Source organism: Amblyraja radiata, chromosome 28 (genome assembly GCF_010909765.2).
Source record: "Amblyraja radiata isolate CabotCenter1 chromosome 28, sAmbRad1.1.pri, whole genome shotgun sequence".
In the NCBI taxonomy this organism is placed as follows: Eukaryota; Metazoa; Chordata; class Chondrichthyes; order Rajiformes; family Rajidae; genus Amblyraja; species Amblyraja radiata.
The window spans coordinates 12,928,019-12,948,454 of record NC_045983.1 but is presented as its reverse complement, the minus strand read 5'-3'; the positions used below and the strand labels follow the sequence as shown (position 1 = coordinate 12,948,454).

Below are 20,436 nucleotides of genomic sequence, written 5' to 3'. Positions count from 1 at the left end.
GACAATAGTTGGTACTCTGGAGTTGGTCTCAGTACCAGAGGTGAACTAAGGAAAATGAACTATGGATTCAGTTCATGATTGTTATCTGGTGATCCCTGCTGGATAGGAACGTTTGTGACAAATTGCGACTGCATGATACTATTTATGAAAGCAATTACTTCAAAGTAGTTTCATTAAATGTTCAGTAAATCTGTGAATTGCTTCTGAACCCTAACTTGATTTTTTACGAAAATTCTTTTCTCTTAAGATGTATTCCTCAAAGAGGCATAAGAATGTTTGATGCTCAATGCGAATAAAGGTGTATGACCCCAGAACTCAAGCCTAATTATGAACAGATTTAAAACAGGAAAAAATAGGCGATTTTATTGTTAACTTCTGATGTGAAGTAAAATTGCAAGTCTCTTTCTATCACCATTCCTTTAGTTATTAGGAATAAAGGAATATATTGCCATCTGATCTCCAAATACTTTGTCCCTACCTGCAACACTCAACAAATTTAATCTTTGAATGTTTAATGTTCAGTAATTCTTCTTTACAAGTGAGTTTAACCTTTGACTTTCTCATTCCCTTGAGAGGTTGGAAAGCAATCACCTATCACTGGTTGCTCAATGTCTTATTTACCTTCTGCAGCTTAGCATTCCCCTTTGTGTCACATCAGCTCTTAGATTTCTGCCAATGTGGCCATTGAACCAGCCGCTGGAAGGTTGCACAAGAGCAACCCTGGGTGTTTCATCATTTGCTTACTTTTAACAACTGTCTCTCTGATCAATACTGTAAATATAACACATTCCAGTCAGACATGATTGCACCTCTTCACCGTGTAACACTGTTGCAAACTCGGATATTACTATTTCTGTAAACCTTGTGAGATCTGTGGTTCTCCAGTTCCTGCCTCGCGCATATCCGAGATCGTAATGTGTAGGAAGGAACTGCAGATGCTGGTTTACACTGAAGATGGACACAAAATGCTGGAGTAACTCCGGGAAACAGGCAGCACCTTTGGGTAGAAGGAATGGGTGAAGTTTCGGGTCTAGAAGAAGTTTGAAGAAGGGTCTTGACCCGAAATGTCGCCCATTCCTTCTATCTAGAGATGCTGCCTGTTCTGCTGAGTTACTCCAGCATTTTGTGTCTATCCTGGATCTTAATCACCAGTGATGACCATACATTTATCTACAAGGCCTTAAACTTTGGAATTCCCACTCTGAACCCCTTCTTTAAGGCATTCCATAAAGGTTAGAACTGACATAGGTCATATTAAATTTTGTTTGGTAGTCACTGGTGAGGTGCCTCTGCGAAAGTTTTATTATGTTCCTGCTTCTCCTCATCACCATCACCACCCCTCTCAGTGACAGTCATCCTTGAAACCTGTCCTTTACATCTCTTCTTTCCAACTGCCTTTTTAAGTCTTCCGAATATTATTTCCCAAATTCTCTACTGTTTCCTACCAATTCTCATGTGAAGCACTTTCTGATGCAGATTAAATGAAAGTCGTTTACTGTTGTTGTATGATGTGTCTTTGTGCAATTTTCTGCTTCATGGTAAACTATTGAATGTACTCAATATGGCACAGAGTCTGGAATGCGATGTGAGGCAATAGGCTACTGAGGAGAGTGAGGTCATGAAATCATATTGGAGGAATCACATCTAAAAGAGGCCTTTGATCTAAGTATGAACAGCATTAAAAAAAAAACAAAGGCCATCATGTATAAACCGCAAGGTTTCTTAAGTTATTATATTTCCAATAAGGTTGTCAGTTTTTATTGATTCAGCAATGAACTTCCACATGGAAAGAATAAGAAACATTTGGCCAGAAAGTCAATGCACTTAGTGTTGATAACTGGAGACGAATTTTTAGGAGATGATTGTTCTCCATGAGGAATAGACAAAACTTTTTCAACGTGGTATAATTCGACAGCAATTTGCAATATTCAGCTGTCACGAACAGTAAAGTGTAAGTTATCACTTGACATATCTTAGTATTTTTTATTGGCCAGAACACAGGGGAGAACTTCACTGCAGAAAGGAGATACATGAGAGAGCAGGCTGGTTTCAACACATTCAAAAGGTGGCATCTCTAACCACGTGAACTCCCTGACAATCGCACTGCAACATCAGTCTAAAGTTTTAAGCATTACTTGTTGGAACGTAACTACAATCCACAATCTTCTGCCTCAGGCATGAGTTTTACTAGGCCAGATACTATTTTAATGGAAGATAGACAAAAAATGCTGGAATAACTCAGCAGGACAGGCAGCATCTCTGGAGGGAAGGAATGGGGAATGTTTTGGGTCGAGACCCTTCTTCAGACGCTCTTCGGTGTAAACCAGCATCTGCAGTTCCTTCCTACTATTAATGGATATTTTTAATACTCTGATACCACCGTTTAGATACAGGTGATTTATCTGTCTATTTTAGGTTAGGTTTATTATTATCATGTGTACTGAGGTATAGTGGAAAGCTTTTGTAGCATTTAATAGCCTGATAGTTGTAGGGGAAAAGCTGCTCCTGTTTTACAGTTACTGTACAGTTTTAAGGCTCCTATATCTTCTTCCCGAAGGCAGGAGTGAAATGAGAGCATGGCCAAGGTTGTGTGGGTCTCTGATGAAGGATGCTGGCTGCCTTTTTGAGGCAGCGACTCCTGTGGATCCCTTCGATGGTGGGGAGATCAGTATTCTTGATCACCACTTTTTGTAATTGTATTGTAATTTATTTATTGTAATTTATTTTTTAGCTAAGTATGTAAAAATAATCTTCATTCCTGGGAGTTTGAGTTGCCAAACCAGATTGTAATGCAACTAGTAAATATGCTCTCTACTGTACTACCTGTAGAAGATCAAGAGAGTATTCGTTGACATACCGAATATCCTCAATCTTCTAAGGAAGTAGAAGCGTCGATCGGCTTTCTTTATGATTGCATCAATGTGCTGGGTCATAGGACAGATCTTCAGAGATATGCACGGCCAATAATTTTGAATTTTTGACTGTCTCCACCAGGGTCCCGTCAATTAAGAAGGGTTTGTGGGTCACCGTTCTTCATCTTCCAAAGTCCACATTCAGTACCTTGGTCTTATTGATCTTGAAAGCAAGGTTGTTGTTCTGGCACCATTTAGTCAGCCGATCAATCTCCCTCCTACACTTTGACTCATCATCGTCTATAATTCATTCAGTAATGGTGGTGACATTGGCAAACTTGACGATGGAGTTCGAACTGTGTCCAGCTATACAATCGTGAGTATAGAGTGAGTGGAGCAGGGGGCTGAGCATGCAGCCTTGAGGTGCTCCCGTGCTGATGGTTATCAAGGATGAAATGTTGCGGCCACTTCATACAGATTGTGATCTGTTGATAAGGAAGTCAAGGATTCAGTTGAGGGATGCGCAGAGACTCAGTTCTGTGAGCTTGGCAACCAGCTTGGGGGGGATGATGGTGGTAAATGCCATGAACAACAGCCTGGCTTATGTGTTTTTATTGAACAAGTGGTCCAATGCAGGGCCAGTGAGATTGCATCTACTGTTGACATGTTGTGGTGGTAGGCAAATTGTAGCAGGTCCAGGTTCTTGTTGGGAAAGGAGTTGATATGCCCCATAAGCAAAGCACTTTTCAAAGCACTTCATCACCACAGAAGTTAGTGCCACCGGTCAGTAGTCATTGAGGCACGTCACCTTATTTTTCTTGGGCACCGGTATTATAGATGTCCTTTTAAAGCAAATGGGAACATCTGATCTCAGTAATGAGAAGTTGAAGATGTCGCACAAACTCCAGTCAGTTGGTCTACACAGGTTTTAGATAGAGCTAATAGTTCTTGATGTTTCAATCCCTGTAGTAAGTCGGCACTCTTCATATTTGCAGTGGGATTGGAGTGGTGAAAGGTAGGGTAGGTACGTCATTGGGGTCATCAGGTGGGCACCCTCCTTCTTTGACGTTTCATTTATAAGCCCACAACATCTCCAGATGGCTCAATGGTGATACCTGGCGTCCCAAACCCCCCCCCCCCCCCTCAATTCCATACCCTCCTGTCTTCATCTTGCAGCCCAATTGTTATCTTTCCTTTTGATCCAAAGCCAATTGCTGCATTTTTCTGCAGAATTTGATAATGACTTGATTGCTTGTTGGAGGGAGCGACCCTTCACCCCCATTTTCTTTAATAGCCTGGTCATAGATGTAGCAACAAATCCCCTGCATCCCACTTCGACGGGGAAAATCTTGGTCTTCCAGCCATTCTGGGCAGCTGCAGTTGCCAGTTCAGAGTACTTGGTCTTTTTCCTCTCATAAGCTTCTTCAACACCATCTTCCCATGGAACTGTCAATTCCACATAGTATGCCAACTTGGCAACCAGCTTGGGGGGGATGATGGTGGACCACAGGACCATGTCTGGCCGGAGTGTTGTAGCCACTATGTCTGGGGGAAACACAAGCTTTTTTTTCCAACTCCACTTCTATTTTCCAATCCCCAGCAGGCTGCAGAATGCTTTGATGTTATCTGGTGCTCTGGAGGTTGGCCTGCTGGTACAAATGTTGTGAAGTGGACATTTCCTGCCGATGTTCGTGGGGAAGCATTTGTGATCATTCGCCTCTGTTCCAGGATTGATGCCAGCTGTCTGAGAACTTGGTTATGCCGCCAAATGTAACGGCCTTGGGCAAGGCTCGTAGTGCATCCTGTTAAAACGTGCCTTAGTGATGCAGGTGCTTGGCAAAGTGAGCAAGTGGGGTCTTCTCCGAACCACTGCTTCAGGTTCTGGGGTGATAGTGGAACATCATAAGTGGCTCTGATGACAAAACTTAGCCGAGATCCCTCCATTTGCCAGATGTCACGCCAGCTGAGTTTCCTCTTTTCCAGGCTCTCCCAGTTAGTCCATTGGCCCTACTTGGCCATTGAGACGGCCTTCTCCCATCTTCTCACCTCCTCCACCACGAGCCATCTCTTCTGCACTGATGTTGTCTTGTGCCATTGAGGAGCTTTTGGGACGAGCCCGAACCCAGCTTTCCCGTGTTGGACTTGGCCAAATACATCCCGGAAATGAAGAACAGACTTAGCACTCTGAACGGCTTCAGATGGGGTCCACTTCCTCCCCTTTGCCACACGGGGGGCCGCTGTTCGAATAACAATATCTTCAGATTCAGTGAGGGTCATGACCAACCTTGCTTTAGTGCATTTGAACTCGTCCACAAGACCTGCAATGGGTAATTCCACTTTGCCACTCCCGTACAGTCTGACAGCACTTAAGCATCGTGGAATTCCAAGCCACTGTTTCACATGTGTGCTGGTCATTCTTTCCAGTATTTCCACTTTGTTGATGGGGATTTCATACATAGTTAAAGGCCACATGATTCTTGGTAGTATGCCAAATTGGAAGCACCACAGCTTGAGTTTACTTGGTTGATGCGAGCTATATGTGTGATGGTATCCTTGAGCTTTGCATCATACCATCGGCCCAAGTTATTCACTGGCTCTTCACTATAACTTTAAGTTTTGCCACTTACCTGATTCAATGTCGTGTCCGTTCCAAGGTTTGTTACCGGGTGGTCAGTCGGAGCCAGCTGTTATGGGTAGCTAGCCCATAATAGCCCCGTTGGGGTCTATTTTCCCCCTGTCAGCTGTCTCTCCAAACTGTCACACAGTCTTTCCCTTGTCGTCAGCTGCACTTTCACAGCAGTCACTGTTTTTTCCTCCAGAAGATCAGTAGACCTAATAGGACTTGATGTTTCAATCCCTGTAGTAAGTCGGCACTCTTGATATTTGCAGATTGAACACAATCAATTATATCAACAGGTCCAGATGCCCTTCGAGGGTTCACCCCCCTGAAGGATCTTCTGAAGTCGGCCTCTGTGACTGTGATAGTAATACCATCTAAGGGGGCCCAGGATGGCACATCAGAGCCCTTCCTATCAAAACGTTCATAGAACGCATTGAACTTGTCTGGAAGTGATGCTGTCGCTTAAGCTGCCCTCTGGTTTCACCTTGTAGGAAGTGATGGTATGCTAGCCTTGCCACAGCTGCCGAACATCCACACCATCCTCCAGTTTGGAGCAAAAATTCCTTTCAGCCTCTTTGATGGCATTATCAAGGTCATATCTGGACTACTTGTATAGTTCTGCATCGTAAGATTTGAATGTCCGAGATCTGGTCCTTGGAAGAATGCGGACCTCCTGGTTCATCCAAGGCTTTTGGTTGGGGAACACTTGGATCGTTTTCGTGGGAACACACTCCTCCACATTTTCTTCTGAAACCCGTAACAATTGTGGCGTATGCAAAGGCATGCAGGTTTGTAGGGTAATTGGCTTCTGTAAATTGTCCACAGTGTGTAGTATAGAACTAGTGTATGGATGATCGCTGCTTGGCGTGGACTTGGAAGGCCAAAAGGCCTATTTCCACACTGTATCTCTAAACTAAACTGAATATCATAGAAGGGTCTCGACCCGAAACGTCACCCATTCCATCTCTCCAGAGATGCTGCCTGTCCCGTTGAGTTACTCCATCATTTTGTGTCTACCTTTAAATATCATAGTTTGTGTATAAAGATCACTGTTTATACTCAGTACCTCAGTTTGTGTATATTATATGGGGACTCCATTACTTAAGGAACAAATATTTAACCTTGCCTCCAATTACTCTCAGCGCCATTAAGTCTAAATAAGATGTCATGTTCAGATGAATGGGTACAGGAAGAATCTGAGTTATGTATGTTCTTTTGTTCAGAGATGTGAGGATGTTCTGATAAGATGGTAACCAAAATTCACCTGATCTTACATCAAGGCCAAGCACAGAAATAACCTTGGGGAGTGACTTGCATCACATCATCCTTCCCCACCCCCATCAATGCTCTAAACTGAGGATCATTAAAATGTGGGAGTATAGAGTTGACGATTGGCTCCGAAGGAGAAAACTGTGAACCTTGTCACTTGCTATGAAACTGGTTAGAACTTGTCACTGTGACTTAAAGGTACGGGTTTCACGCCAACCTCTCTTCCGATATGCTGAACATGGCATTCATTCTAATGTGTCAATCACACTGCCAAGTATCTGTCGAAGGTAACCGATTAAAACTTTTTTTTCTGAAAAGCTTGCGGGCACAGATTTAAATGCACATGACAGTGAATACAGATTTTTTTTGTTCACTGTGCATGACTGGAATTTTTGTTAAGATTTTTATCACCGCTGTCTGTTAGTTAAGTAGAGAGTGTATTGAAACGCAGACTGGAGTGAGTGCTTGGCTGTGGCTCGTAGCTGAGTGACTGACTCTTTGATCAAGTCATTCAGTGCAGCGACATGTCACTGTTAATCTGATCCCTGTCTGTCTCACTCTCTGCATTTGAAGACAGTGTTTACACTGAGCTTTTCAGTCCCTTCTCCTCCATACCTCCCCCCCCCCCCTCCTCTCTCCCCCACATAGCATGGGATTTAATTCAAGAATGATTATACACTCATGGTTGATCAGAATTAAAGGTAATTCCTGCGCTAGTTTCTGCCAAGTAATCTGAAAAGTCTAATGTAGACAGTAGACTGCAATTGATACCAAACTAATTTACTTCTGTTAGCATTTGATTTTCAGTCCAGTAATCAGACCTGCCATATGTGACACAAACAATAAATTGGAACTTCACATGTGCTTGAGTGTTTAAAGGTCAAGGCCCAACAATTACTGTGGAGATTGGAAGAAATGGCAAAACTTCCTTTTAAACTTAATGTACAGTGCATGGATCTATAACACGTTCTTCGATTACGCGAGAGTGAAACGCTATGTAGTCAGCATTATTCGGTGAGGTTCCATTGTGTTTGTATATCATTGGGCAAAATCTTTTCCCTTATGGCAACCCTGCAGTACATGTGGTTGTTTTCCAGGGAACAGAAAATAGATTGCATAGGAACGAACTGCAGATGCTGGTTGAAACCAAAGATAGACACAAAAAACTGGAGTTACTTAGCAGGTCGGACAGCATCTCTGGAGAAAAGGAATAGGTGATGTTTCTGTTCGAGACCCTTCTTCAGAGTTCAGGGGAGATGGAGTGTTGCGATATGGTAGCGTATGGTGTGAAAACGACAGATCAAGGAAGAGTCCCCCATCGCCCCCCGCAAGGAAAATTATGGAATTTATGGAGGCAATCAATGGTCCCCACATTGGGGGGGTGGGTGGTGCGGTGGGGGGGGGGGGGGGGGAGCAGCGTGGACTCGATGTGTGGGGGGTTGCGGGGGGTCCCTCCCTCCCTCCCTCCCTCCCTCCCTCCCTCCCTCCCTCCCTCCCTCCCTCCCTCCCTCCCTCCCTCCCTCCCTCCCTCCCTCCCTCCCTCCCTCCCTCCCTCTCCCCCCCGCCCCCTCTTCCCTCCCCCTCTTCCCTCCCCCCCCTCTCCCTCGATGGCAGCGCGCAGCATTCTCCTCCCCCCGTGGCAACCAGCGTTGACGGAATGCCTCCTGCGTCCCCGTGGACACCGCGTGTTCTCTCTACAGGTACACGCGAGCACGGACGTAGGCCCGGGAGAGGGGCAGGCAGCCGACTCTGGTGTGACCATCGACCGCCCGCTGCCTGGTCCCTCGGCATCTCGGCCAGGCCCAGGAGCAAACCGACAGGGAGATTCTCCCCCCCCCCCCCCCCCCCCGATCGGCCCTCCCCACTCCCTGCCTTGTGTCCAAACACCAGGATCATGGGACTAAAATTAGGAATATTTTGAGATTAAAAAAATCAAGCCTGTAATTTATCCCATCAGATAAAGCATAAAAAGAACTTTAATTTGATACCTAATTCACTTTCATATCATCAGTATTAAAAAAGCTATGGTCATTTTCATACTCGGATATTAGCATCTTGTTCCCTATTGCTTTTCCATTGACAACACAAAAGCAGTGATCGAGGACAGTCTATTGACATAAAAGCCCATAAGTTTCTTTAAAATTAATAGAACTGAATGAAATTTTCAGTTATTATAAATTGAAGCATTCTGAAACAAATATGAAACATCTTACTTGGATGACCTGAAATTAAAGCATATAATTAGTTAGTTCCCTAGTTGTAGCTAATTACAAAATTGACCGTTGTGACGGAAATAGTAATAAACACCCAGACTGCCTTGAAAATTCAAAAATGTGATATTCTCAAGATCAGAACTTTAATATTATTGTATTATATGCTGTAAGTCCGTAACAGACAGGTAAAGAAATTACAATTTCGAGCAAAAGGCCAAGTCTTTATGGAGAAGATCAGCTGCTAGCTGGTACATTGGCATATCATAATCAGTAGCATCATCATACTCCTCAGATTGTAACCAATAAGCAACTCTGTACACCTTGTTTTTCCTCAACGTTTCAATTTTGGCATTGTAAACTCTAAGTTTTTGCTCTTCAAACCAAGCATGACATGCCTTTCTGCCCACTACTTTCCCATTAAGAATGTCCTGTAGAGTAGATCATCACATTTGGAGTAGTCCAAATTCGGATAATCTCTGCTAATGCTGTCTAAATCAGTGTCTTTTGCTGGGCATTTGGATTGACAATTTTGCATTTCTTCTTCGGAGTCATCTGTTTAAAATGTAAAGAAAAATAAACACTGAACTGAAATGATAGTTAAACGTTAAAACAAGTCATAAAGTAGTCAGCAGTTGTCTGTCTTTTCACCGTTTTATTTTTATTTTTAGTTAGTTAAAGTGTTTTGTTTGGAGGTCTAGACTTTTTTGTGTGGGGGGTGGGGGGGGGGGGGGGGGGGGGGAGGGGGAAACTGCCTTTCAGGGTCCCTACCTGGTCGGAGAGGCAGCTTTTCTCCGGGCTGTAGCTTCGACCCGTCCTCGCGTCCTACCAGCGGGCGGCCTACCACCGGAGCAGCGTTTCCTGTCGCGGACCGCCCAGAACCTCGGCTTCGGCGGCGGCATAGCGCTGGAGCGCTATCGTGGAGCGGGCGATGCCTTGCCTGGGTCGCCGCGCTGGAGCTCCGGTGAGCTGAGACCGCCGGGAACAACATTACGGAGCTGTGGGACTGTGGAGCGGCCAGCTGCGGACGGCGGCGCCGAACTTTACACCAGGAGCCTGGGATCTCGCGACGAGATCACCAGTTGTGGAGCTCCATCCGGCGCGGCCTTGTCGGCTTCGGAAGCCGCGGCCTCCAGTACGGAGGCGGCCGTTCCAGGGTTCCCATGTCGCTGTGAGGACTCTCCCGACGCCGGAGCATCACCACCCGGCGAGAACGGCCAGGAACATCGAGCCTCCGTAGAGGCAACTGTGGAGGCCTCAATAGGCCCGACTATGGGTGAACTGGGGTTGGGGACTGGACTTTGTGCCTTCCCTCATGGTGGGAGCCATTGTGGGGGTATGTTCTTTGTGTTTAAGACTCTCATTGGTGTTATGTCTGTATTCTTTTTTTGTGTGCTGCAAAATGGCAAAAAGCATTTCACTTCATTACACCTCGGTGTATGTGAATGTGACTAATAAAATACCTTTGATACCTTTGATAAATACCCAACAAAAAAATCAAATGAATCAGTTTCACCAAATCAATTAAATTCATCTAATCAATTAAATTCATCTAAATTCAATTACTAGATCTAAACATCCATCCATATCTTAAGAAAAGACGAAACATTTTAAATAGCCAAAGTATCCAAATAACAAATAACAAACTGATCCCATTCACACTAGAATTCACAATTTAACAATTTTTAAATCTCACTTTGTCATGAATTTATATGCCAAATGGAAGGAATTTAATGTTTAATTCCCATATATTAATCCAGAAACATCCACTCTCAAGATAATCAAAATAATTATTTTTTGCACAAGACATCTGACTACTACTGTACTGTGGATATTTAGTATGAAAATATTGATCATGGATAGACAATAACACAAAATATAGATGATTTAGATGTTCTTATGACATGATTGTGTAAAAAAATAATGAATTTGATTATCATGAGAGTGGATGTTTCTGGAATGTGATCGATTGGAATGTGGCCGCTGCCGTGATTTAAGTCCCTATCGGCAGGCAAGACACGGCCGATTCGTATCGGGGCCAAAATAACATTTTTCGCATCATAAGATTAAAATGAAGCCACACCAAAAAGCAAGATAATATGTTAAATAAACGACATACCTTTTGTTTTGTCCTGCACTTGCGATCCGTGATGTTGAAGGTGTTAGAAGTCGGGTTTAACTTCAATCCAGCAAGGCAAACGACCAGCAACGTTTTTTCTAAACGGGAGCAGGATCGCAGAACAAATTTTCTTCATCAGCTAGCAGTCCAAGCAAATTCCTCTCCAACAACCAATGCAAACCTGCATTTTAATCCCACCCCTGCCCCCCAAAGCCTCTGGAATCGCACGCACAGGCAGCAAGCAGATCTGGAGCGCCACTGATGGTAGGTTTTGTAACAATGCAACTAAAATGCAACCAGAACCTGAGGAGCAGCCCCTTCAGATATTGGTACAGGGGCAGCAACCTCATGCTGTGCGTCCCATTGTGATGTCATTGTGGCACACGGCAGCTTGAGAGCCCATTGTAATTGGTGCACTGTGAGTTGCATTGTGACATCATCAGTAGAACCTCCTGGAAAAAAGGTTCTCTGAGAAGCTGCGGTTACTGTTGGCAACGCCCCATTGTGATGTCATTGTGGCACTGTGACATTGAGAACCGTTTTTTCTTCCTTTTTAAAAAAAAACGTGAATCGTCGATAACTTGTGAAATATAGGATAAAATCTTAAGTGAACCTGCGCACGGCGTGGACAGGAAAAATGTGAGTTAGAATATGTAAAAATTTAAGCGCTAGCGCATAGCGTTTTGAGGAAGATATAAAACAAACACGGACACACGCACACAAGATGAGACTTTTATATGTATAGAGATCAATGGAAATGAGATTGTTTGCCAATGAAGGGTGCTTTGTCTGAGAAGTACTGAATTGACAGGATGGGTTTACTAAACATGCTGGAAACAGATGCAACCTGATTGGCTCACTAACTCACTAAAAAGGTTATGTGGAGAAATCGGGTTAGCCAATAACGATTGAAAAAATATAAAATGACGACAAATGGAGAATTTGTGGAGCTAACCATCACTTGTAAAGGTTAGAGCAGATACCGTTGCCAGATTTAAGGAGAGGCTAACATGAGGGAAAAGGGGAATAGAGGAAGTATGATGAATAAATGTCAGCAAGGATCAAAGGAAATGAATCAAAAAGTCACGTATCCATGCTCTCCAGAGATGCTGCCTGGCCCGCTGAGTTATACCAGCAGGTTGTGTCTTCTTTTGTAAACTAGTATCTGCTGTTCCTTGTTTCTACATTTCTCTGAATCACAGACATTCCTGAAATTTATCCCATGCTAACTTTGTTGCAAAATTGACTGAAGCCATAACGTCGTTAAAATTACATGATACTGAAACTGAATAAATTCACTTTCTTCGAGGAAACATGCTCATTAAGGTATTCTTGTGGTTGGACATATTTAAGATCTATTCAAATTGGCATCTGATTGAAAAAACTAAAATTGTTTCATAGGAACTTAGCACAGGTCAAAACATAAACACTAAAATATAGTCTGAAGGGGATGGTGAAAGGGAGAGATTTTTTATGGAGTTGCATTGAACAGGTTTACTAGTGATGTCAGATGCAGCATTTATAAATAATTGAATTTTGATATTACAACTCTCAGTAACACTGGATTTCTTTATCAGATTTATGAGTTGCACATTGAGAAACATTGAGCACAAGCAGTGAGCCGAGGGAACATGGTCAAGCATAAGTGGTGTTCTATGGGTGCTGTTACATTGTCAAGGTCTGATGGCCGGCTCCTAAGCAGCTGTTAGCGTGATGAACTATAAATGCACATTAAATCAGCTGCAGTGGAAGTCCAGCATTTCCAGACTTTCCAATCTTCTTATACACATAGTGATCGCCAGCAAATGAGATAAGACAGTTAAGGTCATCAGTATGCTCACATCAAGACACAGGCATGCCAATGATGTTTCAACATCAAATGGCTAAATTCTTTGACACAAAACCTTTACCATTTAATCTGCCACCTGTGGTGTCACTTCTGGAGTCTGTCATTTCAACGCTGTTTTCTCCTTTATTTATCATTGTGCTTTCTGAGAGGAGACGGGCCATTCGTACATGCACAGTGCACAAAAGCTCAATGTTTGCAGGAGATAACTGTGAAGATATGGAAGATCCTGGTTACAAGCTCCCTTGCTATCTCTTGGTAGCTGTTCTTGATGGGCATCTCAGCATCAGAAATATGTATAAAAAAGTATATTCTTCCTGTCATTTGTCAATGTTCATAACCCTCTCTATTTATATTCAAAATACCATCATATTACCTCATGTGATACAGAAATTCATAGGATGCAATTATTATTGTTACTTAACAATAACATAACCTGATTATGGTATTATCTGATTATCAGGTGATTACATAACCTGATTCATTCAGTTTGAATCATAAAACAAAGTCATTCAGCCCTTTGCAGTGATGTTGGATTTCCTGAAAAGTACAAATACATGGTGTAGCAAATGTAATTTCTGCTATTTCTATATTTATATTCTAGGTGCAAGACATTTGTTTTAGCCAGGACTGCCGTTGGGTGGTGATCAGCACATTGAGGGGGACCTCTCATGTATTTCCGGTAAATCCATATGGTGGGCAGCCCTCTGTGCGAACACATATGTCTCCTCGTGTGGTGAATCGCATGAGTCGATTTCAGAAGAGCGCTGGTCTGGAAGACATTGAACAAGAGCTTTCAACCAAACAAGGTGGACGCTGCAGTCCAGTGCCTGGTCTTTCAAGCAGTCCCTCTGGGTCACCGCTTCACAGTGAGTATCTGTTTTTTGTTTCATTAATCAAGAGATTATTTTAAAGCTGCAATTTTTTTTTTTGCCAATCAACATAATTTCCAGGTCTTCTTTTGGAATTCGGTATCACATCTATCATTACCAGCCACTTGCAATGACAAACTATTTTTTTTTGTTTTTGTTTTTTTGTTTTTGTTTATTTTATTAGAAGTTAATACAGTACAAAACAATAAATTGGCACCTAATACCGTATATACTGTCATACCGTAGTCCATTCTATGTACAACCTCTAGTTTTATGTTATGAGAAGGAAGTAAGCAAGACAAGAAAAAGAAAACAATAGAAAGGGGAAAAAGTGGAAAAATAGATGGTAGAGAGTAGAAAAACGTGAAGTGTGTATATAAAAAATAAAAAAAATAAAAGAAAAAAGAAAAAGTGGAAAGTAGAAATAGAAGAGAAGGCCCCTTAAAAGAGAATTTTTCAAATCTATATTCGGAGATGTAAATCTATCCACGTCATGAACTGAAATCAGCAATCCTTATGGTACCGCTGCATCACATGATTTCAAAAAGTCGATGAAAGGAGACCAACTCCTTAAGAATTGGTCATATTTATCTATTAGTCGGAGTCTCATTTTTTCAAGGCGTGCTATGTCCATCATATTCCTAATCCACATTTTAACAGTTGGTATGGTTGTATTTTCCAAAATGTAATTATCAATTTCTTTCCAATTATTAACCCATAATTAAAAAAAACATTTTGGTCTTTATTTAAATTGGTGTCTTCTCCTGTTATTCCAAATATAATCCATTCCATTTTGGGTTCTATTCTTGACTTGAAGAGCTTTGTAAATATATCAAATATATCACTCCAAAATGTATTCAACTTTGTACATCCTACAAATGAATGTGTTATATTAGCGTTTTGAAACAAACATTTATCGCATCTGGGAGAGACGTTTGGATAAAATTTATTCAACCTCGTTTTTGAATAATATAGTCTATGTAATAATTTGAATTGAATTAAATTATGTCTTGCATTAATAGAACAGTTATGTGTATTCATCAAATACTTTTCCCATCTATCCTTCGAGATCTTTATCATTTGCTCATGTTCCCAATCTTCCCTTAGTGCTTCTGTTGAGGGTGATTCTCTATATAATATATTATTATAAAAGTATGATATTAATTTTTGTGAATCAGCCTTAATATTCATTGCTTCTTCTAAAGGGTCTAAAAATATAGTTTGAAATCTATGTGTATATTTCTTCATAAAGTCACATACCTGTATATATTTAAAATATTGACTATCCTTCAATTTAAATTTAAATTTTAATTGTTGAAATGATAACAGTTTGCCCAATTCATACATATCCCCTACTTTCCTAATCCCCAGTCTATCCCATTGTTGATATGTGTTGTCGATGAGAGAAGGTTTGAATGCGGGGTTGTTCAATAGTGGGGTTAGTACTGATAAATTATTTAATTTCAAGGATACTTTTATTTGTTTCCAAATTCTTATTATATTGTGAATAATTGGGTTCTTCTTATATATTATACTATTCAGTTTTATCGGTGAGAGCAGGCTCGTTCCTATATCGTGCGGATAGCACTCCTCTTTCTCCATTCTTATCCACTCCAACTGCTGAGTGGAACTATCCAGCCAGTACATTATGTTCTTAATATGCACTGCCCAGTAGTAATACATAAAGTTAGGTAATGATAAACCCCCAACTTCTTTAGATTTGCACAAATGCTTTCGTTGAATTCTATGTGTTCTGTAATCCCATATAAAATTAGTGATAGTGGAATCTAGTTTTTTGAAAAAATATTTTGGAATATATATTGGGATCGTTTCAAACAAATATATTAATTGTGGTAAGAAAGTCATTTTTATAGCGTTAATTCTACCTATCAATGAGAGCGGAAGCGTTTTCCAAAATTTAATCATATCATTCAGTTTATTTAATAGTGGTATAAAATTGGCACTAAATAATGATTTGTGTCTTCTCGTAATTTGAATACCCAGATACTTGAATTTTTCTGTTGCAATTTTGAAGGGGAATTTTGTAAGTGTCTTGAATCCTGTGGTTTTAAAGACATAATTTTGCTTTTATTCCAATTTATTCTATATCCTGAAAAAGACCTGAATTCCTCAATTAGTGTTAATAAGGTGGGTATACTCGTTTGTGTATTAGTAATATATAAAAGGATATCATCAGCATATAGTGAAATTTTATTCTTTGAGTCCTTAGTGTTATATCCGTGAATATTCGGGTGATTTCTAATCCTTTCGGCCAACGGTTCTATCATAAGGGCAAATAGCAAGGGTGACAAACTATTTTAGGAGCATATTAAATGTCTTTTTCTTTGTAGTCTCTCTCAGTTGCAGTTTATTAAATTCCCTAATTTCTCGTGCTGTGCTTTTCTTACGTAAGAATAAATTTGAGAACAGAGAAACTTGAACAAATGCAATTTAAACACAATTTGCATTGTTATAAGAAGATAGACACAAAATGCTGGAATAACCTGGACAGGTAGCATGGGCCAGAAGCAGACTTTGGTACTGGCAAGATTAAGCTTCACTCACTTGAACATTTCTTTAGGTTGCAAATTCACCCCTTCAAGTAAAATCCCCCTTCCACGCCACCATGGTACATGCATAAAATTCATATCATCAGAAATCCTGCAAATTTACCTAATTTGGGAGGGGAGATTATTTGCACAATTAATTTTCAATCGACTTTGTGCATTATGTCCCATACAAATTTGTTTTGAACATCATTTTAAAGGTTCTCCACACAATACCTTTGCCTAGAATTCTTGGTTATTGCTACTATTTGCACTGTGTCTCATCATTTATGCCGTAATTGAGGGGCAGAAACAGGCCATTAATCCCAATAGATTATGTGAACTTTCTCCCACTCTTCATCATATCACCCCATCAAAGAATCACTTCCATCAGTGTTGGGCATATAGATGCTACATGGAGAATTCATTCAAGGTTTAGACAAAGAATATCTAATAGAGTCAGCAATTGCTGAAACGATGACACTGGGGTGATTTCTGCTGCCAAATTTTAGGGCTTGTATTTTTTGATTCTTCCACTCTGAGATATGTTTATAATGTTTCTGTTTTACAAGAGAGGCTTTCTCAGAGTTATGGCACCTGCTGCAGGGTGACATGCGAATAACATCTTTAGTGGAGCTGACTTGTCCAGTGACAGTCGGCTATTAAAATGTTGCTTTCATGCTGTGACAATTTTCCAATGGCCAACCTACACATTTGTGCTTATTTATACGGTGCAAACACTCTCTTTGCTAAAGAGAAATACCTTCACTTATTTGAAGGCAAAAATGCCAAATGCCTTCCTCGCCACGCAATTTACCTGTTCCCATTTTTTGGGAACTATGTAATTATAGCCTTAAGTTTATCTGTTCAATAAAATTTCCCAAGGCCCTGCTACTCACTGTGTATGTCCTACCCTACTTAACTTCTCAAAATGCATCACTTCTGACTTGTCCAAGTTAAGTTTCATCTGCCATTCACTTGCTTCCCATTTGATCTGTATCTTAACAACCTCCAGTACTGTCAACAAGACCGCTATTTTTTGTGTTATCTACAATCTTACTCATCATGCCATCTTCATTATCTTCCATATCATTAATATAAGACAAGCAACAAAGGACCCAACACTGACCCTTGCTGTAGCTCACCAGTCAAGGTTTTCAATCTGAAATTAATCCTGCATAACCACTGCTGCCAATGATCACTATGAAAAATGTGCATCTAATTTGCTAGCTCATCCTGAATCCTATGTGGTTCTAAACTTTCATATAAGCCTAACATGAGGACATTGCAAACATGAGCCGAACATGCGGCCTTTCTAAGGTCTGGGTGGGCAATGTCTGTTATCCTGTCTTTGTCTATCTACTGGTCACTCCCTCAAATAAGCTCAGTCAAAGTTGTGAGACATAATTTTTCACACACAACGCAATGCTGACTTTGGAATGTTGTGCTTTTAGAAGAGCTGTTCTTACTTCATGGATGAGCTATTTGAAGCATACTAATTGTACATGGAGTTTAGTTTATTATTGTCATGTATCAAGATGCAGTGAAAAGCTTTGTTTCACGTGCTATCCAGTCAAATCATACTATATATACTGTAAGTACAATCATGCACAAGTAAAAGAGTAAAATTATTGTAGTGGATATTAGTAAATCCTCTTCTGTGACAGCACACAAAGCCACGTAATCAGTGCCATCTTGCGACTTTCAAGTCTTCAAGTTTCTGAAAGTATCACGCATTTCTTATTTTCTCACTTCAAGGTCCAGTGTCCTGGTAATAACCGAGTTCAGTTGCTGAAGGGCCTCCAGTAAGATGGAGAGGGCGATAGATATTTCTTGTGGGCAAGAATAATCTTGTGGCAGAAGATAGTGCTGAAATCACATGGACATCAATGCTACAATGAGGGAAAGCAGTTTTGGCCATGAAAGTTGGCACTGAAGTTTGCAAGTATGGGATGTACTAAGTTTCTCCCCAGAAAGTTGCTGGAGGTCTTATACAGAGGAATTTCAGTTCAAATTAATACTTCAGACCACAGTTTTTGAGATTGGAGAAAGCTATAAATTTTGCATATTATTGAAAGCTGCAAAAATGGGAACTTGAACAGGAACTTGAAGCTGTTGACTCTCTCCACTGTCATCCCACCGATGCACCCGCAGCTTTCCTTTCCTACATTAGCAATCAAATACAAGATCAGTATAAATGAAAAATGTTTTAGAAAAGTCGTCACAAAAGCCTCTGCACAGTATTTCTGCTGCTGCAGATGATTCCAATAACGTTATAGCCTTGATTGATAGAAACCCATTGAGGATGCAGATTGACATCGCCTGTTCCATTTTGTATGACAAGCATTTTCCAACATCCCCTCTTAGGAAGCAATTCAGATACCCTACCTTAGGACCAAGCTCACTCCTAAGACTTAATCACAGCAGTATCTAAAAGCAGACAAAATATGAAGGAAGGAACTGCTGATGCTGGTTTAAACCGAAGATAGACACAAAATGCTGGAGTAACTTGGCGGGACAGGCAACATCTCTGGACAGAAGGAATGGATGACATTTCGGGTCGAGACCCTTCCTCAGACTCGAGCATCACCTATTCCTTCTCTCCAGAGATGCTGCCTGCCCCGCAGAGTTATTCCAGCATTTTGTGTCTATCTTTAGTGTATATATAACTTCAGTAGGATTGATGCAATGTGTGGTGTATTCCAATGGTCAGTGTCTTGAGTTACCCACATTGGAGTGAACTGCACTGGACAACCATCAATTAGAGGCACAAATTAGTCAACACGATTGCGAATCAGCATGTCTGCCGGTCATGTTTACATGCTTTGTCATGGAAGTTAACAATCACACAATTGTCAGCATAACTGTCAAACTGAAATTTGTGGTTGTAGATTTCCCAATAACAACCAATGAAATTGAACTTTGAAGATGTAATCCTAAATCAGGTTTGTGAAGGCACTTTGCGAGGATGCCCAGCCTGGGTAGGAACCCAAATAAAGTTTTACATTCTATAACTGAGTTTGAATTATCAACAGATAAAGGATTTTGTAAATGAGCTTAACAAGTGGTTAAACATTCGCAGGAAGTGGATTTGGATGAGTTACGTGTTAAACACACCGGAGTTGTCAACATGAAGGCCAGATGATAATAAGGCAGCAAAAGTAGCAGGAGGAACAATATAGAGGAGAAATAAAGAAAGTTCGATCTTGAAAGAGATAGAGTTAGAAAATCAGAGATTTGGCAATAGGATCTTAATGAAGTAATTCAAATCTGTAATCTAAAGGATTCCTTGATCTGTGTTGGAAAATTGTCAGATCAATTGATCATATCTGAAGCCAATGAAATAATGTATGATCATGGATCTATTTCAGACATCAATCCAGAGTCAGCTATTGTTCAGCTCTGAGTCACAGTATAACAGTGGGCCAACTCAAGCGGTTGTGAGTTTACTCAGTACCAGAAACAAATGCACTGTTGAAAAGAGTTATGGAAGACAAATTAAATAAGGAAGCCAATCAACAGACTGAACCTGATTACATAAACTTGTGAAAACCATATAGCGATATTTTGTGCAAAGGTAAGGCAGCGATGTATTTGTATTTAGGAATGTAAGTACGCAGTGTGGTCAGGGAACATATTGATGATATCACATAAGATGTATGCACTGTATGAAGTCAGTGTTCCTTTCTGTTGTCAGAATATAAGAAATGCTCTTGTTTAAAGCTCCCGTGTTTTGAACAATGTAAGTAGAACTTATCAGAAGTCCAACAGTATCCAAGTCTACCTTATGATACATTAGAGAGGGATTTGAAAATAAGTATCAGAATTTTAAAATTGTTGTTACTGGACAACATTGTTCCCATGTTACCTGATCAACTCATCTGCCCACTGAATAGCACGTCAACATTTATGTTATAAATTGGGACAAATTTTAATTCCCCAATTTAAATCCTTTCTGTTTGACAAAGGCTGATTATTTAAAGATTAATGCAAGTGATCAGTAAGTGTAGTCAAATGTATCTGTTGCTTAAATGGATGTACTGTTTAATTCCATTCTGTAAGAACATTGCACCTATGGATTTTCATTTGGCTATAATAGCCG

The 20,436-nt window shown here is 40.8% G+C and overlaps 1 protein-coding gene across 6 annotated transcripts in view; it reads left to right on the top strand.

Annotated features, from left to right (window-relative positions):
- Positions 1-20,436, top strand: part of bcas3 (BCAS3 microtubule associated cell migration factor) — a 692,691-nt gene that overhangs the window by 251,907 nt on the left and 420,348 nt on the right. For all 6 annotated transcript variants that reach the window (XM_033045811.1, XM_033045815.1, XM_033045814.1 and 3 more), the window contains one exon: positions 13,521-13,785. In XM_033045811.1, the coding sequence (XP_032901702.1) occupies positions 13,521-13,785 (265 nt within the window). The remainder of the gene's footprint in view (positions 1-13,520; positions 13,786-20,436) is intronic.